Here is a 27,389-nt window from a genome sequence, read left to right as displayed (position 1 = left end):
CACTCTTCTTGCAGGGGGAGGGGAAAAGTAGCCATTTGAAGTATTCCAGAGCATTCCATTCTTCTCAGTTCTCAGCAGAAACTGTTTAGCCAGAACTTAACCTGCTAGGGTTTTATCAGAGCCTAACTGATCTGGGGGAAAGGAAATACCCAACTTCAGCCCACTCTAGCCTTCCTGTACAACCATTATGTATGTTTTATATATATACATATATATACTTATTATATATACATATACATATATATACACACATATACATATATATACTTATATACATATATACTTATATATATAAGTATATACATATATATACACATATATACATATATAAGTATATGCATATATATACGTATATACTATATACATATGTATACTTATATACATATGTATATACATATACTTATATACATATACATATATGTGTATATATATAAGTATATATGTACTTATATGTATATGTATATAAGTATATACATGTATATGAATATATTACATATATACATATATGTATATACATATATGTATATATTACATATACTTACATACTTATATATGTATATATACTTATATACATATATATACTTACACATACACACAGATATCATAAGCATACATAATCAAATATATTGTTGCTATTATTATGAACAAACTGTTATTTAAAATAAAACAACCTTCACTTAGTCTTTCTATGATGTTACTTCTTTCTTTATGTAGATCTGGGTTTCTTACCCATAACATTTTCTCTCTCACTAAAGAACTTCTTTGAACATTTCTTGTAAGGCTGGTCTACTAACAACACATTCCTCAATATTTGTTTGTCTGACAAAGTTTTTATTACTCCTTTACTTGTGAAAGATAATTCTGCAGGCTACAGAATTCTAGAGTGGTGATTTTTCTCTTACAACACATTACAAATGTATACACAAACATATAATCACACACACACAGATACATATATATATATATATATATATATATATATATATATACTTTATGTAAGCTTATGTATAACAGAAATGAATGACAGCAATGGGACGATGGATAAAACGAATTAGGTTTATTTTGTTATTATAAGATACTCTCACTACCCACAAAGTGGTTTTGTGTTATTTGAAAGCTGGCTTATATCTACAGCCATACCACCCCGAGCGTGCCTGATCTCTTCTGAAAGCTGGCTTATATTAGTTGTATACTGCAAAGTCTAAGGCAACCCCTATAAAAAGTAAAAAAGGAAATGTAGCAGGTATGCTAAGAAAGAAGAAAAATAGAATCATAAAGCGCTAAATTAAAACCACAAAAGTCATAAAAAAGTAGAAGACAAAAATAGGAACAAAGAACAAGGGCAACAAATAGAAAATAGAAAATAGTGAGAAATATGGCAGGTATTAATCCCACTATATTAATAATCACTTTGAACATAAATGAGCTAAATATACTGAGACAGATTTTCAAAGGGGAGGAAAAACAACACACAACTATTTGTTGTCTACAAGAAATCCACATTAAATATAAAGACACATAGAGTATCCCTCCTTATCCACAAGGGATATGTTCCACAACCCCCAGTGGATGCCTGAAACCTTAGATAGTATTGAGCCCTATACATACTATATTTTTTCCTTACAGTAATGGGTGAGTAGCATACACAGCAAGAATATGTTAGACAAAGGGAATGATTTATGTACCAGGGAGGATGGCATGGGATGGCATGAATGTTCATCATGCTATTTAGAATGGTACAAAAAATATTAAAGTTTGGGAATTGTTTATTTCTGGAATTTTTCATTAAATATTTTTGGATTGCAGTTGACCATGGGTAACTGAAACCATGGAAAGCAAAACTGTGGATAAAAAGGGACTACTGTATAGCTTCAAAGTAAATGGATGGAGAAAGTCATGCCATGTTAGCACTAATCAAAAGAAAGCAGAAGTAGCTATATTAATTTCTGGCAGGGCAGAATTCAGGACAAGGAAAGTTATCAGGCAGAGGGAGGAATTATATAGTGATAAATGGGTCAATTCTCCAAGAAGATACACAAGTCTTCCATATGCATTTGCCTGAAAACAGTATCAAAACACATGAGGCAAAATCTGATAGAACTGCAAGAAGAAACAGGTGAATCCATTTTTATACTTGGATATTTATACACCCCTCTACCAGAAATGTATAGATTTGGCAAGCTGAAAAATCAGTAAGGACGTAGTTGACCTGAAGAGTACCATCAGTCAAGTGGATATAATTGGCATCTATTGACTGCTTCATCAACAATAGCATAATACACATTCTTCTCAAGGTGATATGGAACTTTCACTAAGATAGGCCACATTCTGGGACACAAAATACCTTGACAAAGTTTGAAAAATAGAAATCATACAATATCTGCTCTCAGACTACAGGGAAATAAATTAGATATCAGTAATAGAAAGATACGTGAAAAGTCCCCAAATACTTGAACGTTAAACATCACACTTAAAAATAACACATGGAGCCCAGAAAAAGTCTCAAGAGAAATTTAAAAATATATTAAATGAAATTAAAATGAAAACACCAATATTTATGGGATACAGTGAAAGCAAGGCTTATAGGGACATTTGTAGCATTGAATGAATAATTATCAAAGAAGAAATCTAAAACCAATAATCTAAGCTTCCACCATCAGAAACAAGAAAAAGAGCAAATTAATTTCAAAGTAGGCAGAAGGAAAGAAAGGATAAGAAATGGAGCAGCAATCAATAAATTTGAAATTAAGAAAGCAATAGAGAAAACTGATTATTGAGAAAGCTTTATAGAGCTTCTATAGAGAAAGCTTAATTATTGAAAAGATTAACAAAAGTGCTAAGTATCTCACCAAGCTAAGAACAAAAAAGTGGATGCAAATTGCTGATATAAGAAACAAAAGACAGGACATCATTACATACCCCATGGACATCAAAGGGATAATAAAAGAAATACTACAAACAACCCCATTCCTGCAAATTTAATAATCTAAATAAAATGAGCCAATTTTTGAAAGACACGATCTGCCAAAGCTTACACAAAGCGAAAAAGATACTACAAATAGGTGTGTGTGTGTGTGTGTGTGTGTGTATATGTTTATTAGTTCCTGAAGTGTGTGTCTGTGTGTATATATATAAATCTTGTACATACTTCAGGAACTAATAAACAAGATTGCAGTATACAAGGTCAATAGACAAAATTCAATCACTTTCTTGTATACTAGCAAATGACAACTGTAATTTGAAACTAAATACACAATACATTTATATTACTACCCCCAAAATGAAATACTTAGGTATAAAATTAGCAAAATATATATGAGATCTATATGAGGAAAAGATTATATCTTTTATACATTGTCCCATTGCTGTCATTCATTTCTGTTATATATAAGCTTACATAAAGTGTGTGTGTATATATATATATATATATATATATATATATATGAGATCTCTCTCTATATATATACATATATCTTTTCCTCATATAGAGCTCATATATATATGAGATATAATCAATAATTAACATCTTTCCAAAACAGTAAGCACCAGGCCCAGATGGGTTCACTGGTGAATTCTACCAAACATTTAATGAAGAAATGATGTCAATATTTTATAGTTTCTTTCAGTGTTGCCCTAATATCAAACCAAAGACACTGCAAGAAAGGAAAACTGAAGACCAATATTTCTTAAGAATATAGATGCAAAAATCCTCAACAAACTGTTACCAAATTGAACCCAACAATGTGTAAAAATAATTATACATCACAACTACTCTATGAACTTGCCACAAATTCTTTCTTGCATGACATCCAAGAACCCTCACTTGGGGTGTGGATTAGAACCCATTTCGAGTAACAAAGTAACTAGTTAATAATAAAGACAAAAAATTCAAAAAGGAATGAGGAGCTAAAGAATATAGTAAATATTAACTGTCAAAAATTTAATAAATCATATTATTATACAATTCTTATCAAGAATTATTCTTTTTTTAAAATCACATCCATGGGGGACAAACATCTGAAGTCCAAATGCTTGTGTCGCCTTCACCCCAAGTTTTCTTGAGGTTGTGACTCAAGAAAAACCCAGAATCAGTGTTTCTTCTCATTAGTCATTTAGCAACGATAAAGATATAAATCTCTATATAAGTATATTTGAAAGTGTATAAAACCAACTTTCTTATGTGAAACAGCTTGTAAATTGTTGCTTTCTGCCTCTAGGATTGTGTGTTTTAAATCATTTTAACATTTGGTATTTTCACTGGCTTTTTGTTTTCCTCATGAATACAGGCTTTATTAATAAATTCCAACAATTTTTATATCTCTTTCTTTCCTGAAGCAGATTTTAAAAATGTGCTAGGCGTTTATATGTTTCCTAAATGCAGGGGGACCCATTTCAAATGGCCCATCAATAGACCCGAGTTGAATAAACAACAGTGAAGGCACACAGTGGGGCTGCAAAGAACAAGGACTGAGTCTGCGTACTGATGTGGAGTGATAAGCTAGGACACGTTTTTAGGTGAAAAAAAGCAAAGTACATAGCATTAAGAAGTATGTTATCTTTTGTGAAAGAAAAATGAGGAAATAATTTGCTTATTCTTAAAATGTTACACTAGAAGGATAAATTAGAAATCACTGAAAATGATGGACAGAATGGCTGGAGGTGGGAGGTAACAGAACAGGAATGAAATGGAGAAGATAAATGGGAACAGATGGACCTAACTCTGTATGCCAGTGATAATACAACCACACAGAGAAGAGATTAGTGACTTTTGAGCAAAATATGCTGACTATAAGAAGTGCAATATATATATAATATTATATATATATTGCACCTGCTTATGGGTGCAATATATATATGGCACCTGCTGTCTTTCATGTGATTCCAATACTAGAGTCAGGCTGGAATTTGGTGTCTTATTGCTACAAAAATTCTGTTTTGTCAGCTTTAAGGTCTCTATTTTAATGGTAAAGCTGTTCAGCTATGCCTGAATTCCAAAGGGAGGAGGTTATAATGAGGCATGTCATTATTTATATATATACATATATATATTATATATATATATATGTATATATATAATATATATGCATATATATTTACTAGGAATGACATTTATATTGTAATTTTTAAATTGCTTTACAGAATTAGGATAAACATAGGCAAATATATTCAGGATTTTAATAAACAAGAGTCCATCAACAAAAAAAGTCAAACTCTGTAAAATATTAGCAGAGATTTATTCTGAGCCAAATATGAATGACCATGGCCCATGACACAGTCCCAGGAGAGCCTGAGAATGTGTGTCCAAGGTGATTGGGGCACAGGTTGGCTTTATACATTTTACAGAGACATAAGACATCAATCAATACATGTAATGTATATATTGGTTTTTTCCTGAAAGGCAGGACAACTCAAAACTGAGGGTGGAAATGGGAGCTGCTTCCTGGTTGTAGGTGTATTCAAAGATGTTCTGATTGACAATTGCTTAAAAGAGCTATTAAATAAAGACCTGGAATCAATAGAGAGGAATGTCTGGGTTAAGATAAGGGGTTGTGGAGACCACAGATGAAGCTCCAGGTAGCAGGCTTCAGAGCTCTTATCAGACCTATAAAGGTGCCAGACTCATAATTAATTCTCTCTTGGATGAGGGAAAAGACCTAGAAAGGGAAGGGGATTCTACAGAATGCAGATTTTCCCCACAAGAGATAGCTTTGCAGGGCCATTTCAAAATATGTCAAAGAAATGTATTTTGGAATAAAATACATCTATTTCTTCAGCCTGCTGTCTGTCATGTGATGCCAACACTAGTGCCAGGCTGGAATTTGGTGTCTCAGTGCTACAAAAATTCTGTTTTATCAGTTTTAAGATCTCTATTATAATGGTAAAGCTGGTCAGCTATGCCTGAATTCCAAAGGGAGGAGGTTATAATGAGGCACGTTCAAGGCCTGCATCCCATCATGGCCTGAGCTAGCTTTTCAGATTAACTTTGGAATGCCCTTGTCCACAAGGAGGAGTCCATTCAATTGGTTGAAGGACTTACAATTTTATTTTTGGTTTCCACTCTTAGTGTAAAATGAGATATATAATTAAAATCTAAATACGATAAGCAAATAAAAAATGAGAAGAGCTACACATACACAAATCTAAGAAGAACATTTTTGAATTATAATTAATACTGTGAATTTATAATTTTTTTGAAGTGTGTGTGTTATGTGTGTTTGTATGTGTTCCTATCTGTGCCCACTGAGAAGGCCTAGAAATGCCACTTCAGTATACTATATGTGATGGCCAGATCTTCGTTCTAAATATATTCTCCACCAAAAGGAAGAGAGAAGGCTAATTACAGATATGGGCAAGCTGAGCTGAAGATATCTTCTTAGTTCAGAAATGAAAGAAGCTTTTAATGATCAAAGGAGTGTGCTAAAAAGACATGAGAGCTAGCTTGAAGTCCAGGCCTCCCATTAGCCAAATTTTGGACAATCTGAACATCAAAAAGAATAAAGACTTCAATATGTTGCCAAACGCTGAAAAATAAAGGTTTTATATTCTACAGTAAAATACAAAATGAAGAGTTAAACTTAGAATGATTTAAGAAAACTCGTTACAGACTATTGCGCTGACATAGAAAGATTAATTCAGGTAAAGACTTTTTCTAGCATTTGTAGAACAACAGGACAGGTAAAATGTATTATCCAGTTTAGCCCTCATGAGGCCCTTTGAGGTCTTATTATTCCCATTAAGGCACACAATAATTAATTTAATTAGTCCAAGATCACATCACTATTAAGTAACAAATTTTTAATCCAGATTTGTCTGGAGATTTTTACCTGTCATTATCTGTATCTAAGGATACAGGTCTTCTGGGCAATGATGGTGTGGCTTCTCTGTGCAAAGCACACTGACAGATATTAGGATGAAATAAAAGCAGAGTGTATTTTCAAATTTACCTCTGCAAAAAAGGATGATACAGAAAAAAATGGCATGCCAAAGAGAGTGTGAGCCAAATGTGACCAATTAGGGAAATTTTTATACATAAGCTCCATCCAAATGGTCACTGTGGCACTGCTGGCCTTATGGACTAAGGAAAATGCATTGCAGAGCAAGGGAGACAGCAGCCAAGTGTGGTAGCCAGTTGTGTGGGGTGGGGTGGAGTGCAGGGAGGACTAGAATATCATTTTTGGGGCCACTGAGTGGGGAGGGCTCTTGAATTTAAAGTCTTTAAAATTCACCAAAGCTAATTCATGTCTTAAACATAAATACTGCTCCTTGGGTGGCAGACAGGAGAGACACTGGGCCCAGACATCATAAATTGGGTGTCTTCAAGAAATGCAGGTACTGGCCCCCTGGAAACACAGGACTGGAGCTCAAGTGAGAAAGTACAATTGGAACTATAATTTGGGAGTCATCGCCAAACGAATGATTGTTAAAACTTTGGGTTCTCTGAAAGAGAAGTGAAGAGTTCAAGGGCAGAATCTTAGGGCAGTGTCTGAACAGGGGACAAAAAGAAAAGTTCAGGGCTGGGCGTGGCAACTCATTCCTGTAGTCCCAGCACTTTGGGAGGCCAAGGAGGGAGGATTGCTTGAGCCCAGGAGTTTGAGACCAGCCTGGGAAACAGAAACACCTCATCTCTACAAAAAAAAATTTTTTTTAAGTTATCCAGATGTGGTGCTGTGCTCCTGTGACCAGAGCTGCTTGGGAGCCTAAGGTGGGAGGGTCCCTTGAGCCCAGGAGGTTAAAGCGGCTGCAGTGAGCCACAATCATGCCAACGCACTCCAGCCTGGGTGACAGAGCAAGACCCTGTCTCAAACACAACACAGAAAAGGAAACAGAGTTCAGGGAGGGAGAAGGGGGCACATGCAAGCAGGGAGCCATGTGCAGAGCTTGGCCTCCAGAAATGGGGGCTCTCCACCTCCTCGGCAAACTGGAAAACCACCAACACAGAGCATGAGTTATTGTGCTTAGAATTATTCAAAGGCCGGCTGTTATCCTGGAGTTTGCTGCATTAATTTATTTTTTAAAATTTTGCAGATGGACATTTTTCATCTCTTTGATGACTTCACGCATTATAATTAAACACATTTTGGTTGTGAGCACATTATCAAAGACATTAGAAGCAAAGAAGGGGAAGAATAAGAATTTTGCAAACTGTTGAAGATAAAAGTTGAGGGCCTTTATTTAGGATGCAGTAATTAATGGTGTTTGAATTTTAGAGGGAGGTGTAGAGGCAGAGTAGTTGCTCATAGCTGAATGAGGTGTACAGGTATGAGCCGTAACAGAAAGCCATTAATCTTTCTAAAAAAAAAATGTGTTTTAACTAACATTGGAATTCTTTCTGATACTCATCTCTCCATGTCCTTGATCTTAACATAAAGTACAGATATGACGCCTCTGTTGGCTGATATGTTATAGCTGATGTAGTAGTGACTGAGAATTACAGAGATCCTCAGTTCTCATGGAAGATTGTGAAAGATATACTCCTGCAACACACTAAGACGATGCTTCTCAAAGTGTGTCCCCAAACAAGCAGCATCCGCATCACCTGAGAATTCATCAAGGCAAATTCTCAGGCCCCATCCCAAACCTAGTGAGTCACAAACACTGGGGGTGGGACCTGCAGCCACTGTTTTCAGCAGCTCTCCAGGCCATTGTAATGTATGGGAATGTCTGAAAACCTGCTCCAGGCCAGGAAGATACACTGTATTTATGTCACTTCAAGGAGTTTGCTTGTTTTAGGGTATCTCTGCCAAAAGTGTCCTGAAGAAGACTGGTTCTTTGAAGGTCCCAGTTAGTTATACTTTTTTCTGTGATTATTTAGAATTAATTAAATCAAATGGTTGCAGATTTTAGCTCCAAAATGGAATAGTTAATGGGTCACAGTGTTGTCTCTTATAAAAATTTTACATGACATTTGTTTCATTTCAGAAAAAAAGTATTTCATATTACTGAAATTATAATTTTGCCACTGTCCTTCATAAAGGAAACTGAATAAAATATGTACTGTTGGTTGGGTGCAGTGGCTCATTCCTATAATCCCAGCACTTTGGGAGGCCAAGGAGGGTGGATCACTTGAGGTCAGAAGTTGAGGCCCAGCCTGGCCAACATTGTGAAACCGTCTTTACTAAAAATACAAAAATTAGCTGAGCGTGGTGGCACGTGCCTGTAATCCTAGCTGCTTGAGAGGCTGAGGCAAGAGAATTGCCTGAACACAGGAGGCAGAGGTTGCAGTGAGCCAAGATGGTGCCTCTGCACTCCAGCCTGGGTAATAGAGCGAGATTCCATCTCAGAAGCAAGCAAACAAACAAAAATATATATACACATATATATTTATATGTATTTATTGTAATGCTTAATACCTAATTATAAACATTAGATATTTATGTGCACATACAGTATAAAACATTTTTCTGCATTTCAGGTCCAAACTGCTTTGCAGAAACTGCTGTCATCCCTGCTGGCAGAGAAGTGAAGACTGACGAGTGCACCATATGCCACTGTACTTACGAGGAAGGCACATGGAGAATTGAGCGGCAGGCCATGTGCACAAGACATGAATGCAGGCAAATGTAGACCCTTTCCAGAACACAGACTCTGACTTTTTCTAGAACATTTTACTGACGAGAACATTCTAGATGACTCTGGGAAATATCAAGCAAAGGAGAGAAGACTTTTAATGAGGAATAATGGAAAATTGTTGGTCCTTTTGCTTTTCTTGATAACAGTTACTACAACAGAAGGAAATGGATATATTTCAAAACATCAACGAGAACTTTGGGCATAAAATCCCTCTCTAAATAAATGTGCTATTTTCACAGTAAGTACACAAAAGTACACTATTATATATTAAATGTATTTCTATAATCCCTCCATTAGAGAGCTTATATAAGTGTTTTCTATAGATACAGATTAAAAATGCTGTGTTGTCAACCATCCTCACTGTGTACCTGCATATCTTTTTCAGTTCTGATTCTATCACCCGGGAATGTATGTTCCCCCTGCACATTTTCACAGGGCAGTCACCCATGAATGGATCATAAGATCTTAGACCAATTTCCACTGAAACCCTGTTTAAATTCTATTTAATTACAGACGTATATCTAAAGTTGATCCTTAGAAAATTTAGTCTATTTCACATAAATATATTTCCTTCCTTCTTACAATAATATACTGCTTTTATCTGCTTCATTCTTAGTCATTTGTGAAATGCAGGTGTAAAGATCACAAACTCACACTTTCTCAGTTCTTTCCCCTAAGCTCCTGTATTGTAGACCATAGGTAAACACATATGTATTTCATTCTTATTTACATTACTTTCTCTTCTAAATATAATTTTAATTCATTCCCTAAATTGAGGAATATAGGCTGGAAAATTTGCATTACTGTTCCATCAAGCTGAAGCAGGCAACAAAATCGGGGAGGAGTCCTTTGATTCTCCCAGGAGAATCAACGAAAATCGAACTCCTGAACAAATTTATATACTTGAAACCTAAATGTGCTACAGATATCTCAGCTCTCAGTTCATTGGAATCATATTTGTCATCAGAATGAGTCATCTATCCTCCATAAAGTACACAGTAAAATCCTGACTGATAATGTTGAATTAGCCACCCTTCACATGCAGAGTGAGAAAGTTCTTCTGTTAAAACAAGTCTGAAGGCCAACTGTACTACACAACTTTCCTGTAGTTATGATATAATTCCAAACCAACTTCTTTTCTCTTCACTTGGACAGAGAACATAAAAAGCCACTGCCAAATCCTGCTAATCTAATCAAGGCATATTAGAAAATAGTTGTATCTTTATCAATCATATCAACATAGGATGCGTTGTGAAAGAGGTAATTGGAGTCTTAATAGGTGTAGGATAAAAAAAAGCAACACTATCATCATTATTCATGTCTCTAAAGGATTAAAATATACATAATCATTATTTGAAGCCTTTAAAGGGATTTTCCATATTTTTGTTTATTCTAAAATTTTTCATTAAGAACCTATTAAGTACAAAGCACTTGTGATGGCAACAAGGGAATAAGGCTTGATTTCTTGCCTTCTTGGACTTTTGGCCTCTGGCATAGAAGTATAGGTAATTATAATGTATTGTGTTAGGAGCCAAACTAAGAGATCAGAAAATGGAGATTAGAGAGACATCCTAAAGAGAAGATAGAGAGCATGAAAAAAATTATTATATAAAAAATTCAATCATTAAAGACTGAAAAATATTTGAGAAAAACAGATACATCTATCATAATTGAAAAATTAAACTGTTGTGAAACTTAGTAAATATAAAGATTCCTCTGACTGAGTCATCAAAACATTTACATATAATCATTTACTTTTTATCTTGTTCATAAAGAACATCTTGAGCCAAAGGGACTACCGGTACATAGGCTTCATGAAACTACTCAGGGAAATTATTAGCTAACTGCTCTCAGCTGTAATCAGCTTTCCAAAATTTAACCTTTATTATTAAAGACTGCTAGACATTGGCCATCCCTCCTTTATTCAAGGATGGATTGTTAGAGACAGCTATTTAAAATTGTCATTTTGCTAATAAATGACCCTAGCCCCCATGGGTAGGTGACCCTTAGTAACCTCTTTATTCTTTGATTTGCATGATGCAATTAAAGACTCCTAAGTCCATGTGGCTCAAAGACTTCCTGTTTCCCTTAATAATAATTCCTACCAGAATGGATGATGAACTCTGAAATCATTGCAATGGTATTTTCAATGCTGTGAGAATTTCAGAAAACCTAGTATTTTGTTGCATATAGAGAGAACGAACATAATATCATCTTGGGAAATTAACTAATTCACTTGTTCTAAACTTAGTGTGACCTGCACGGTCATAGGCACATACTCCTAAGAGCTGAAGCTCAGTGGCTGTTACTACACCAGAGTTCCCTCTCCATCTCTGATTTCAACCCCTCATTTCTCTTTCCTCATAGAAATACTACATAAACCAAACCCATGGAAGAACTTGGATTGATGACACTGCACATACTCATTAATAATAATGGCATTATTTTCATTTTTGTCCAAGACCAATTTCTTCTTGCAGTTAGACTTTCACAACTGTACAGCTATCTCAGACATTCTATTTTCCTCTCCTCTGTTGTCAAAGAACTCTTTGCTGAGATTATCAACAACAAACCTGTTCTAGTGAATAAATATGCTAACTTCAATAACTGCCCAATAAAAAGAGGAAAGTATAAGTTACTCGATTTCAAAATAATATGGTTTGGAGAAGCACAGAAAAGGGGGCCTCAGAATTCAAGTATGGAAGTTCTGGAAAAGCCATAATCATTAAAATTCAAATAGGTCTGCTCTATAAGTACCTAATAATTGTTAAATGATATATTCAAGTTAATAAACTGAAGCGTGCTTACAAATGTATTAATGAATTTATTTCAAATTTTTCAACTATATTTAGATCTAAAAGTATAAAGCTACTCATGTAAGCAATACAATGGTTCTGGAAGTTATCTGATGTCTTAGAGGTTTTCAAGTTAAATTCATTCTTTCAGTCACAGGATACTTACTTGTTGGGTGGATTAACAATACTTTTTATTGACATTTCCCAGAAGTCTTGAGTAAAGTCAGCTCAAAAACTTGTATCTCATCCCTGCATGCAACAAGCATTAGATGCACTTGAGCCTGGTCAAGCCTTGCTATAATATTGCAGCTAGTGCAGATGGAGAGGCACAGTATCCTTGACATCAAGGGGTCTGTAAGCCTTGAAATAAATTTACATTTGATTGTATTACTTTTAATCTTTTGATACTTAAAATTTCATCATCTGCTTTGTGCAGTAAAACATGCTGAGAAGAATTCTCATACAGTTTTAAGTTTGTAACATCATTAGTATGTCTAATAAACTCTCCTCTCTACTTCTCCAACATAAATGTTACATTTATACAAGGCTAAAAAGTCCTAACAAATCAGAAAATTCAAATCTTTCTTTAATATCTGTTTTTATTTTAAGCAGTGAAATGGGTTTATAAATGTACACATTATCTGAAACTTACAAAAGATATACTATTTCAAACAAGCATTGTTGGAAACTACATCCATTAAGTGTGGACTATTTAAACATATAATAAACAAAACTATTGACACAAAACTATTATTTTAAAAATACTAACGATTTGCTAAATTTGCTTCAATGGGCAAGAGATCAATCCTACTTTTCATTATTCTTTTTAATATCATATTTTTCCCCAACACAATGTAATAAGAAAAGAAGAGTATCAGATGTGCAAATAAGCACCATTGATAAAAACATACATGCTTCTTTGGCCAACATAATTTTTAACTTTCTTACTGAACCTACTTACCTACTCAATTTCTTTTCCTCACTAGTAGTGTCTGTGGATGGTTGATAAAATCAGTAACTATTCTGAAGAATTAGATAGACAGAGAGCAATTTACTTATTCAGGAATAAGGGCATTTTTACAGTACATATTTTTCACATTCCAGCTGCCACTTCCAAAGCTCAGGTTCTCATTGCTCCACAGCACAGATTAAACAGCCTATTTATACCATATCCTCACTCCAAACTAACCTCTTCAGTCTACTATTTTAGTTTTCTAAATGTAGATCTAGTTTTCAACTGAATTCTTTATTTTGAGGATTGCAATCACACACAAAATAACATCCAACCTCCTCAGCATGGAAGACTGGTGTCTTCACAATTAGATCATGGACCACACTATGACCCAGGCCCCTGTGGCTGGTGAAACCTCTGGGCCCTGGGTACTGGAAACTATACTCTAAACATGGTCTCTACTATCCCAGATCCTGCTCTGAGTGTCCTCTGCAGCACGTTGAGATAATAGCCATTTTCAATGTCTAATTCAAGTGCCACTGCTGGTAAGAAGGCTTCTGTAGTTCTCGTTGGATGAATTGTCACTCTATGTCCCAGTAATAGTGTTAATTTTATTTCTTATTTTAACATATAATTTAGAAATCGTACCATATTTTGAATAATAGTTAATGTTATGCTTGCTGCTTCTATTATTTACAAATCCCTTTAATTCAGACTGTGAGACATTCAATCCTGAAAACCACCCAATATCTTTATGTTAAAGGCTTGTTGAGTTATATTCAATCTATTAGTTCAGAGTTATTTACTATTCTTGTTTAAGGACAATGTATATATTAAAGAGCAACTAAAAGCTCCCATTACTGTTTGCCATCCCAGTTGTCTTTGGATTTCTCTGTTAACTTGCAAGTATCAAATATCTAAGTCACAGACCCTGAGACACACCAAATACACCAAATACCCCATGGTGGTTTTAGGATGAAGTCTGATAGCTGTTGGCCATTTCTGATGCAAGTCAGAAAAAAAAATTACCTTTGGTGTGAAATTTCTGATGCTGAAGAAACTTTCTTGTATTGAAGACACATTGGCCCTTTATGATAAAGAAGTCAAGTTTACAGCTTTAATATTTATTTACTTATTTCTAATTTCTGAAAAACAATTTTCTTAGCCTTTTATTTGTGGTATTGAATATTTCTGCCTGTTTTAATCTTTCTAAATAATATTATTAAACACCTCAATAGGTATCTAGTGAACTGACAAAATAATGAGCTCAGTCATTTGTACAGAAATGTAGTAGCTTCCATAACCTGAATGATAGCTATTTAAAAGTGATGGTTGTCTATATTTTACAACAGTGTCAAATTTCACTCTAAATTTTGCAAAGCACCTGCTATTCTAGCCTAACACACAAATTTAGAAACTAATTCCAATGCCTAATTTTTAAATGAATAAATTTCATTGACTATTAAGTGACACTGACAATCACCCTGAAAAGTATTCAGCCAAAGTTTCAACAGAATTAGGAAACGTAAATGAAAATGTGCTCTCAGTGCTTGGCCTATGAGTAGTTTATGATTTAAGACATGCATGCTGTTTAACTCCTTCCTTTAAAGTTCAGAAAAGTACATAAAGCTTCTGACTGACTTATTATATAGGCACAGAATTATCAAAAGCAATCAAAATATATACCTAAAGTCAATTTAGTATATTATGAATACAGCCTGATGACTAAAAACAATTGCAAATATTGCTACTTTAGTTTTTAATTCAATTTTCAGTAAGTAGAAATATTTCTCAATTTTATTTAGTATCTAATTGTATTAAGATCAATGCATACATTAAAGTACATTTATATGATTAACATTTAATGATCATTATTTTACTTAATGATTAATATTTTCCATTATTTGAATTTCTGCAATTTATGTTTTAAAAAGAACTGTTTCCAAACACATTTTATGGAAAGATTTCATTTTTCCATTCCCTTTACTTTTATATATGCATTGTCAAATAAATACAATTCTATTTTTATTTCTATTAAAGTTCAGGGTTTATTATTTTCCTAAGCATATAACTCTTATAATGGAAAAAAAGTGACAAGCATCCAGTAATAAAAACCTATGAAACTATTAACGTTCTTTACATTACCAAAGTAGTTTCATAGTTTTAAAAAGCCATTCTAAAGCAATCAATGAATGTATGTCATTGGCCAAAAGTTATGCTATGTTTCCTTCACTTATTATCACATTTAACCTCATAATTCTCCCAAATAGTGGGCAATGCTATCACCTTAGCTGCAGAAAAGTAAATATAGGCTCAGGGAAATTTAAAAACTGCCTTAAGATTCAGTCTAGTGTGTGAGGGGTTGAGTTAAGAATCCAAATCTGCTTTATACCAGAGATCATGATTTGAAGTCTTACCATTTGTGTTTAGGCCAGGGACTTCTAGAAATTAGACATAAATTTCCAAAATGGTCTTTCATCCCACCACCCATAAGTAAGATAATGAATAGCAACACAGATCCCTAATTCTAGAATGCTAATCGTGATACTTGTCAAAGTAAATAGCAGCTCCTCACAAAAATGTTGTGACCTCCCTAGTTTAAATGCTTATTCTATATTTTGATTCCTAAATCTACTCTTTTTGAAAATAGTAGTCAAGCATCAGGCTGTTTAGATACGATTGTCACATTGAAATTTACAAAATATAACCAAATATTGTGACCCAATTTTTCTGGAGCCAAGAGAAGTAAATTGCTGTTTATTAGGTGATGATTACATGACAAACACTACAATTTCAAATTTTGAATTATTTTATCTGATTTCTTCATTTTATCAACTCTGCTGTATTGATGTGGAAGTCAACATATGGTGGGTAACTTATCCAAATTTCAGTGATGGGCCGGGTGCAGTGGCTCAATCCTGTAATCCCAGCCCTGTGGGAGGCCAAGGCAGGCAGATCATTTGAGGTCAGGAGTTTGAGGCCAGCCTGATCAACATAGTGAAACCCCATCTCTACTAAAAATACAAAAAAAATTATCTGGGCATGGTGGCGCATGCCTGTAATCTTGATTACTTGGGAGGCTGAGGCAGAAGAATCCCTTAAACCCAGGAGGTAGAGGTTGCATGAGTGGAGATTGCACCACTGCACTCCAGCCTGATTGACAGAGTGTGACAATGTCTCAAAAAAAAAAAAAAAAAAAAAATTCAGTGATGGAACTGAGGCCAAATCTGTCTGGTTCCAAAGCTGTCCTGCATGGGGCAGAGTCAGGACTGGAATGGATACCTCTGCCTGCTTCCAAATATTCTTCCCTGGACAGCAGCTATGAGTGTTACTCAATCTATTTATTGATTGCGTTCTACATGTCAAATGCAGTTTAGGCCTGGGTGATAAAGCCATATATGGTCTTTGGGCCCACGAAGCTCTGAGTCAAGTATACCAGCAGATATCCTTAAACCAATAAAAAAAGTGATGGCATCACATGCCATTTTGAACTTTTACATTAAAGTCATTAACTTACATCAGTATATACTTTTAAGTAAAGTTTTGCTGTTTCCTGATTCATAGTAGCTAGTGATAAAATTATGAAGTTACTATTGTATGTTCTAATGACATAAAAAACTAAGTGCCTGCTCCAGCTAGTTATGTTCTCCAATATACCCTGTACATGTATTTTTTATTTAATCCTCACAAACCTGTTTAATTTAATATAGATTAATTATAAAAGTGATCTACCCATGTTATATAATGTTAAACCTGTAGTTTCAAAGTGTATGCTATTTCTTAAAAACAAAGATTGTCCCCACTCCAAACAATAACAGCAATGGTGAAGGTCATGGGTGGACAGAGGTTGTCCCACCTGACCCCAGGGGGCTCAGCCGCCAGTGGCCGGGTCTATCCACTGCTCCCACCCCCACCCTATTTTCTCTCAAGAGAAAGATTTTCATTTTAAGATAGGCATGAGTGCAATAAAGGAGCTTGATACAAAATCATTGTGTTCTATACATCCTTTTGTAGGGTGTAGATTAATTATGGCCAATTGATACCTTAAAAAATGTCTGTTACAAATAGCAACACGGAAGTGAGATTCAAAATGTGCCCTCTATTGAAGCTAAGAAAGTAAATGTCTTTAAAATAAACATAATGGACTTTTTTTTAGTAGAATAAACAGCATACCTACACTTCAGAGGACAAATCATGTTATATAATGACCAGGAGGGAAAGTAAAAAGAGATATTAATTTGGATATAGAAGCAAAATGGAAATGTTGAAATTTAGGGTAGAGCAAAACTGAGGTTTGTGTGAAACATTTAAAATATTAAGAACTATAACTTAAAAACTCAAAAATTTTAATACATGATAAATCTCTTTCTTAAGAAAAAAAGAAAAATAATGAAAATGGGATTTGGATGAGATAATTTTCCTTTAAATTTATTTCTCAGAATTATGTAAATTCTCCAGCTGGCAGCTCATATTTCTGTACATGCATGTATCTATACAAACGGTTAAACAGTTACTCTTTCAATTCGCTGCGATCGGAAAGCTAGATATAAATATAAGCAAGGGTCTGATTAAAAGAAAACAAAGCAAACAAAAGACAAGAGAAGCAATGCATTGTTGGCCAGAAATTCCTTTTAAGTCAGATAATCACAGACAGTTGGAGCTAAGCAGTGAAGAGCGTAGGGGAACGGGGAGAGACTCTGCTTGGCCGAGTTTGCTATCCTCATTTGTCTATGTCAGTACAGCTACATGAAGTCCACAACTATTTGCATATAGCTATAAATGTAGCATGAATAATACACATACATATTCACATATGTATTTAATTGTTTACTATTTATAATTTGAATTAATTTTTAAAATAATTTCAAATACTTCTTCCATAAACTCAGTATTTGAAAACTTAAAAAAAAGTCATTTTAAATGATATCATTTATCAAGTCTGTGTGATGCTTTACAAGGTACCCGGTGAATGTAAAATTATAGCTTTTTGTCTTCATTTTAATAGGCTGTTGTAGGAACAATGTACTAAAGTGCTGTACTTACTACACTTACAAATTTCAAACAGTTTCTATAGACTGAGAACAATGTTATGTTTTTATAAATTATTAGGTGAAAGTTTTCCAGTAAGTGTTCATGTCCTGTGCAAATTTATTAAACATCAATTTTACATAACAACTGTAACCATTAATAAATCGTCAGTTACCACTTTTCCTGCATATCTGACAGATGGAGAACACTGTGCTTAGTGTTGAAGATACCAAAGGGAACTCAAGTGAGGGGAAAAGAGGAGAGCAAACTGATCAAAAGGGAATGCCCATGATGCTTTCAGGAATCAAGGGTGAGAACATGCTGGCTGGAGGATGGGTCTGGTTTCCAGCAGAGATGATAGGAGTTAAATGGCATAGGTGAGTTGTTCCCATCCCTGGCCTGAGCCTTACTCCATAGGTATAGAAACACAGTCTCTAGAAACAAAGGCCAGAGTATCCTTTAACTTTTATATCATAAATATTCTCAATAAATGTTTGCAATGCATTTGCTTTAATGTAACTTGCCAGTAAAGACTTTGGCCTTTGGAGGTCTGATTCTAATCCCAGTTCTACCACTTGCTGGTTATCTATCAGGTACACGTTACCTACCTCTCTGTAACTTAGATTGCTCATCGGTAACATGGGGAGAGTGGTATCAACCACTAGGAGGATGAAATGAGTGAATATGTGTAAAACACATAGCCTAGAATAGATAAATATTTATAAAGCACAGGTCTATTAAAAGTGTTTATAACATAATACATTGAAAATATGAGACTATTGAAATTAAAACATTTGGAAGATTCTAATAAATAAATAATTTAATTCAGTGCTCATTTGAAAAATATTCTATCCTCATGTTTAAATTTAACATATATAATTTATATATTACTTTTTATCCCATTTATATATATATTTACCAGAAAAATGTTTTGTAATACCTTAATTTTATGTGGAGCTGAATTTAAATAATTAGGCCTAATTTGTATGTATTGTTGGATGGGTATGTGTATTGAACTGATTTATAAAATAAAGTATTTATTAAACTGAGTTTTGCACTTCCAGTTAGAGTCACATTTAAGATGATCCTTTGAAATATTTCAACTTTTGAAAGTAGATTAAGCAAGATAAATAAAATGTATGTACATCATTTAAAAATATTCAAAATGCTTTTAATACTTTGAGTTATTTAAAACATAATCCTTGAGGCTCACTCAAATATATAGCTTTGATTTCTCTTATTTAAATGAAAGGTGAACATTGCTGTACACTGAAGTAGCATCTATAATATAATATCCCATGGTATTGACTGTGATAATACATTTCTACTTCATCATTTCTAAAAGTAAATGCAATGACTATGAAACCACATATCTAGAAATATGGACTAACAGTAAGTAAATATCTTAGATTCAGATTTTTTTTTTTAAATGAAAACACTCTAGAGGCTCCTCTGCGCTGGCTTGGAGAAAGGCTTTTTAAAAAATAAATTAAAACCAAAAAATTATTTTTTCTTAAGGCGAAGAACTTCCCATTCCTGAACTGGAAGATTAGGCAATTTAGAACAATCCTCCTACAAAGGGCAAATGGAAAAGCTGGACAGAATAGACAGTTCTTCCTGTAGCCACTGGAGAACTAAATACTTAGGAAAACCTACCAGACCAACAGCTGAAAAAGCCCAAATTAGTTTAGTCTGGCATTCTGAGCATTTTTCCCTGAGTACATTTCCTATTGGAATAGCATGCTGTGAAGCTGAATAGCACTTTTTGACATTTATGGAAAAAATGGAGCAAAATTTAGAGTCTGAGTATACAAAAGCAGGTAACGTCTCCATATGTGTTTGTGGCCCCAGAGGGCTGCATTCAAGGTGCACAGCTGATCTGAGGCTACATAAATAAATAGAGCAGAAACAATAGGTTCAGAATCACAGTCTCCTAATGATAGAATAATCAGACCCAGATATAAAATAAATCTATATTCAAAGACCATAGAACAAAATTGGAAATTTCAGCAGAGGATTAGAAACCTAAACTGACCTAGCAACAACGACAACAAAAAAATTTCGAACTGCAAAATGTAATAACTGAAATTAAAAACTTAGTTGACTGGATTTAACAGATTAGAAACAACTTGAGAGAGAAGAGTGAATCTAAAGACAGATCAAATGAAAAGAAGTACAGATAGAAGATGCATAAGAGTAAACAATGCAGCAAATAGTAAGTTGAAGTTCCAAAAGGTGAAAAAGGATAGGATGTAGCAGGAAAACAATAATTAGAAACAAAATGGCTGATGGCCTTCTAAAGTTGATGACAGACAATAAAACAAAGGATTCCCAAGTACCAGCATTACAGTGAAGTGAAAGGAATTAAAAATGACAATCATAAAGGCAGCCAGAGGAAACAGACAGATTCCATGTAAAAAAGAATTCTGACAACTGTGAATGTTTGATTCATGTTTAATATTCTTATCTTTGGATAAGAAAAGGAATTCTGAAGGCAGTTAAACATCTTTAATATGCTGAATGAAAAGAACTGCCAACTTAGAATTCCATACATATAATTAGTGTCCTATATAGTATACAGCTATGACTTATTAAGATCTAATACTTACTGATGTTTTATCATGTTTACAGACAATGCATTAACTATTCCCTCACCATATTTACTGTTTCGATATATCTTAATTCTGTGTGTTTTAAATTTGAAAGCTTCCTCTTCTAATAGTCATTATTCATTTAGCCATATCCCCACATTTGCCATTTTCTTACTTTTTATTGCTTTCTTCACCGTTCATTGCAAATCCTTTTTCTTCTGCCTGAAGAATACTTTCTGATATTTCTTTTTGTGAATTTCTACTGGTGTTAATTTTTTCTGCTTTCATTTCATTAAAATATCTTTATTTCAACTGCATTTTTAAAGAATAAGATTATAGGCTGGGCACGGTGGTTCACACCTGTAATTCCAGCACTTTGGGAGTTTGAGGCAAGCAGACCAGCTGATGTCAGGAGTTAAAGACCAGCCTGGTCAATGTGGTGAAACCCTGTCTCTAAAAAAATACAAAAATTAGCTGGGCATGAGGGTGGGTGCCTGTAATCCCAGCTATATGGGAGGCTGAGGTGGAAGAATCGCTTGAATCTGGGAAGCAGAGGTTGCAGTAAGCCAAGATCCTGCCATTGCACTCCAGCCTGGGCAACAGAGTGAGACTTCGTCTCAAAAAAAAAAAAAAAAAGAATAAGGTTATAAAATGGTAAAAGCACTAGATCTTGATAAGGCAAGGAGACATACCATAATTCATATGGTAATTTGTTATATGTAGTAGTGGAATAAACAGAAGACAAAATGATCATAAAAGATATAAATACCTGAACAATAGAACTAACAAAGCTGATCTAGTAAACGGGTGCATAATTCTTCATTAAAATGCTACAAAATACGAGCATGTGGAAAATTTATAAACAATGACTTTACTCTGAGGTATAAAGTTTCATTATAAAGCATTGACATTACGTGAATTATAAATCCTGATAATTCAATTAAACTATAACTCAACAAGAAAAACTATTAATAAATAAAATGTCTCCACATAAGAAACAAAATTCCAAGATGGGCGAGGTGGTACACACCTGTGGTCCCAGCTACTGAGGAGGCCAAGGTCAAAGAAGTCACAATAGAATGGAAGAGGGACTATCACTAGATATTTTAAAGTGTTAAGATAATAAAATTATATTACGGGAGACTTCTGGTTCTGTCAAGATAGATTAGCCCCATTTCTCCCAGGTTCTCCCTCTTACTACTAAAAACTCTGGACATAATGCAAAAAACAAGCATAAAAATCTCTGGAAGTTGGAAAGGAGGAGATGGTTGCCCAAGGACTTCAAAATTTGAGGAACGACACCCGAGTCTGTTCCATGGTTTCCTTACTGCCTCCCATAAATTCCAGACCCACCAGCAGGAACAGACCAGAAACGCTCCGAGAGAAGCCAAAGCACAGGAAAAGCATGACCTGACAGCAAAAAACCCTTCTGGCTAGGTGCACCCTACTCCAGGTAAACAACTACGTACCTCTGATTTGAATGGGCCCACCAGGAGCTGGTCTCTCACCCACCCTCTAGGCATAAAAGCAGGCAGCGCTCCTGTCTTCCTGTTTGGTGATGTCTAATCCATTTCTGCACCTCCTGCGCTGAGAAGTGGTCTAAGTGCTGGTCATATGTTCTTTTGTGCAGAATTCCATGTGTGGGCATCAGCCCTTCTATTAGCCCCTGGGTGGTAGTGATGTGTATATATATGTATGTGCGTGTATATATGTATATATATACATAAACACATATACAGATATAGTATGTACACACTCAATGAGTACATATGCATCCCTGTAAAGATGAACCATTAGACTGGCCAGATGGCACTAATTTGCTTCTGAGTGGATGACTGGTGTCTCTGGGGAACAGTGCCATATTGGGACCCAGTCTGGGCCTCTTTTCCACAAATGTTAGACATTCAGAGGTGGTGGTAGCTAGACAAGCCTGGGAAAGCATGCTACTGGGTGCATCTATCACCCCGTTGCTCTATCCTGGCCACTCCCTTCATGTGTCTGGTGGGGTTCTGGTGGAACTGATGATGAAAGATGATCAATGCCAATCGCCTGGAAAAATTACCTACTTGGTTGTTCAGTGTCTCTTTTAAGGTATGTGTTTTCTGCTGAGTGTTAACTAATGCGATTGAAAAGTCTTCACACTTTGTACTTGTGTCCATCCACAGGCCTCTGCCTCAGACCTCCTAGTCTCCTGTCTTTCCATCTTTCCTCCCAGGTCCCCGGCTGCAGCCACATCATTGGCTGCTCTCTAAGAATTATACATATTCTCCCCTCCTTTGTCTTTTAGATCTCCCCTAAAACAGGGCAGTCACTGTCAAATTTTGGCTTCACCTACTGACAGAACCCAACAATCAAGCTTGGAATTTTTCCTCATGTAAGCTTGGGGAAGGGAAATGGTGTGATTATTGTGGGTGATCTGGGAGTTTGATCTGTCAGCGAATGTAGCTTTCTTGGGCCCTCTGGACCTGCTTGGACTCAGTCCTGAATGAACTGCTGTTGGGTCAGTGGACTCTGCATAATGGGCAGTTCTGGGTGTGTAGTCACTTGGTGCCCCATAGTTAAGCATTCCATCTGCCTCTAGTTCTTGCATTACTATGTCTACCTCTTCTTCCATCAACCCTGGCCAATAGAGAAAACCCACCAATTAGGTGTTTAGTGACGCTGGTGCTGCTTAGACAAGTGTGCCCCTGATGGTGCCATGAATGGTGTCCTTGAGTCTTCTGTGGGGCATAATGCTGTTTTTTTTTTTAACCTCATATAATTTATCAGCTCCAGCATTCCCAATTCTGTCAGCTTCTCTATTCTTTCTTCTACCACCTACAGCTTAGACATTTCTAATTAATTGTGTTGCCCATCACTTTTTCTAGCAGTAAGTTTGCCTAAAGTCTTCAATCTTGTTAAATCCCTAAGTTTCTCATTCCTTTTCAAAGCATCAGTTTCATTTAACAGTAGTCAGCCAACTCTGCTGTCCTTGCTGGTACCCTTATCCCCTTCTTAGACCTAACCCATCACACCTACATACACAGGCCACTCAGAGGGGTACCCTCTTTGCCCAGGGAGTGGGCAGTGAATGAGTCCCAGAGCCCCATCCCACTGCGTATATTCTAAGGCCAGAAGCTCCTGGCATCACTTGGGTTAGTTTGAATCCTCTGAGAAACTGTCAAAAAAATAGGAATAGATGTGTAAGAGATATATGATAGTTTAAAATGTCTGTGAAAGGAAAAGGGAAGGAAGAGAGGAGAGGCTGGGATATCCCCTGGATAACAATGCAGGTCTGAATCCGTGAGGAGAGCAGGAAGAGGGAAGGCCTTAAGACTGCAGTTAGCTTTGAGCAGCAACTGGCTGAGAAGGAGCGGCCCTCCGGTCATGGCTGCCACAGGAAATTCTCGCATAGCCAGGCAAGGCTGACAGAAGGCCTCTGCTATGCTCAGTCTAGAGGCATGGATGCAGTGCAAACAGGGTGGAATCAGAGTGCAGCAGTGCAGCCATCGGTCGGAGACTCCTTATAGCAGAAGGTCAGAGAGCACATTTTGATAGGTGCCATACCTTCATTCCGGGCCATTACCAGCCCCACCTATACTGGGTGTTGTAATCTTCAATTAACTTTTACCACAGGACAAAGGAGTACTCAGATATGCCACAAAGCATCTCCCTATCTCTGTTGTGTAATGGGAACCCAATTTCCCCTTGATGGTTAGGATCAATCACTCCAGCCAGTACAGCAACCTCTTTGGTGCCAGCTGGTTCAACAACATGACGTGGCAGTCCTGGCTTACAGTTTATTGGAAGCATTCCTCCCTTGAGAAGTATGAATTCCAAACTAGCAGAGTCCAAAATGACAGACACAGGAAGCAAATGTTTTGCTAGTAGATATCCAGGGTAGTAGTGAGAATTTATTCCCATCACCACCCCTCCAACCCATGCGCAATTCTGAGACCCATGAATCTTAATCATGGAAGCAATAGCACCATATATTACAGTCGTATCAGAAGGGACAGTTCTAGGGGCTTCCACTATGCCCTCCTTACAATATTTAGAAAAACACCATTGGCCATAGAACCAATGAGGGTGATTTGGCAAATTGCTATTCGTTGCTGATTCAGAGCAAAAGTCACACCCAGGAGAGATTACAGTAGCTCAACTAAATGATGTCACCCAGCTGGCATCATAAGCATCCTCAGCAGCCCATTACACCATTCTATTACTCCAGATGCTACAAGGTAATAGAGAACATGGAACAACCAATGAATTACATGAATATGAGCCCACTGCCACACATCATTGACTATGAATTCCCTGGTCAGTAGCACTGCTGTGAGGAATATGACAGTAATAAATTTATTTAGTAAGTCTACAGACGGTGGTTTTAGCAGAAATACTGTAGTCAGGGAAAGCAAATCTATATCAAATTTCAATATGAACACAGCATTGGCCCTCTCAGGATGAACTTGATCCAATGTGATCAAGCTGGTACCAGTTGGCTGGCTGTCTCTCTGGTCAGCGTTGCCATACTGGGGGCTCCTTGGTGGACTCTGCTGTTGGAAAACTGGGCACGCAGAAGAGCTGTAGCTAGATTATGCCTTGGCAACCAGGCAGACCTTCCATCTTTATTTTCATGGCCACTTTGTTCATGACATTTTGGCAAAGAAGAAAGAGGTTGACCAATGTCTACAGAGTCATGTTGTCCACTGGGTTACTAAGGTTATTTGCTGAGCTTCTCATTAGTGTGCATTCCTACATGCTGTGTGCTTGTTTGGAGATATCTAATTATATACACTTTTCTCACAACACTGTTACCAAATTTCCAAGCTTATCCCTTCTATGCCTCTGGGCCAAATTGTTGACTTACTGCTTAAGAATCCGTGCAGGTCCATACCTCTAGTCATCTCTCATTCTCAACAAGGTGGACAGAGTGGTGTACTGCTCCAAGCCTCATCTATTGATATTTCTCTTCCCCACTCTCCTTCAGGACCAGCCTTGTGGGTAGGGCTATCTACTTGTGGCTGCTGCCAACAAACTGTGTAAACCAATCTATAAATGAGGCTCAGATATCATAAAGAACTCCCCATGAGGTCATAGGGGTAGGCTGAAATGGGGGTGGCAAGAACAGAAACCATGAAGGTTTGAGCCACTTGTTTGTTCAACTTACCACTCCCTCGGGACCTGCTTGAGCCAAATCTTGTACACACTGTTACACCATTCCCAGTGGATAAAAGAGTGCTGCTATGCTTACCCAACTCCATGCCTCAGTGGTTTAAACAACACCTACCTCATGATGTAGCTCAGATTACATAGTAACTTGGCCCAAACTGGAACCAGCACCAATCCAAAAACTGTTTCTCAAAAGGAGAATAGTTATCTACAGAGAATAGCATGGCCTTCTCTAACATCCCAGAGGTTCACACTATGATCCTCACCTCTAGTATCCTGTCCAAGAGTTCACACAAAACCTTTATCTGCCATGATACTCTGAGCAGGCTTGTACTGCTGTGTTGCATTTTCCAAGTGCAGAGCATCTTTCACAGTGGCCTGGAATGGTTGCAGAGCCAGTTTATGCTCTGAGCCTCATTCAAAATTGGCAGGCTTTCCAGTGACTTAAGAAATGAGCAGGAGGACCATGCCCAGTGGAAATAAATGTTGACTTCCAAATCCAGAGGGTCCTCCACACTCTAGGCATTGAGCCTCTTTGTTGACTAAAAAAGCCACATAAATGTGTCCATAACCATGGAAGGATATGAACATGCCCCGGATTGCAGGAAGATGAACTGGATGCAGAACAAAGGAGAGCAAGCACAAGCTGGGGCCTTGAGGCATCTCTGCATCCTTTGTCACCACGCTTGACCAGGATGATACAACACAACACAACACAACACAACACAACACAACACAACACAATCCACCAAAAGAGAACTGTACGGCCCAAGAAAAATCCAAATGTGGCTGATGACAGCCTGTGTCTTGGGCCTCTGACTTCTCAAAGAGAGTAAACTGAAACACGGTTTAGCCCTCAGAAGGGGGAATGCAAGGAATAAAGAAGACAACTACACAGGATAGAACCAGGGACCAGGCAAAAAACTTAAACCAAGCTGATAGCAGGAAGGTCTCACTGTATCTTGTCCACCTGGATAAGTACTGAGATGTATTTTACTTTTATTCATTTTCTGCATGGGAGTTTTAAATCAGTTACTTTCTACTTTCTCACACATTTTATGAGGTAGAGGCGGATAAACTGTCTAGACCATATGGGCCCTGGACCTGATGCAAACTTCTCCATATCATCCGTGACTCAACACGCATCAGTTGAGATGCAGTAACTGGGTGAGAGTTTGAAGTTGTATTACATGGGAAAAGAATGGGGACATTACATGTATATGTTAGCAATGTGAAGGGTGTGTATCAATGCACACAGGTTAAAGGGATGATTTGTGTAAGAAAAAGACACTGGCCTGTTCA

General features: G+C 36.4%; 1 protein-coding gene across 2 annotated transcripts in view; it reads left to right on the top strand.

The window, feature by feature from the left end:
* Positions 1–27,002, top strand: part of VWC2 (von Willebrand factor C domain containing 2) — a 148,414-nt gene extending 121,412 nt beyond the window's left edge. The window contains exons 3-5 of one of the 2 annotated variants that reach the window (XR_005195807.1): positions 9,413–9,808; positions 18,544–18,722; positions 22,284–27,002. Coding sequence is in view for 1 of the 2 variants with exons in the window: in XM_017500826.2 (XP_017356315.1) it covers positions 9,413–9,564 (152 nt within the window). In the remaining variant the exon portion in view is untranslated. Of the gene's footprint in view, positions 1–9,412; positions 19,392–22,283 lie in introns of those variants that run through there. The other variant, XM_017500826.2, reaches the window with a different exon arrangement.
* Positions 27,003–27,389: the final 387 nt, after the last annotated feature.

The sequence above is a fragment of the Cebus imitator genome, unplaced genomic scaffold, assembly GCF_001604975.1.
Source record: "Cebus imitator isolate Cc_AM_T3 unplaced genomic scaffold, Cebus_imitator-1.0 Scaffold272, whole genome shotgun sequence".
Classification (NCBI taxonomy): domain Eukaryota; kingdom Metazoa; phylum Chordata; class Mammalia; order Primates; family Cebidae; genus Cebus; species Cebus imitator.
The sequence above is the reverse complement of the archived record's forward strand: the minus strand, read 5'-3'. Positions and strand labels throughout refer to the sequence as shown.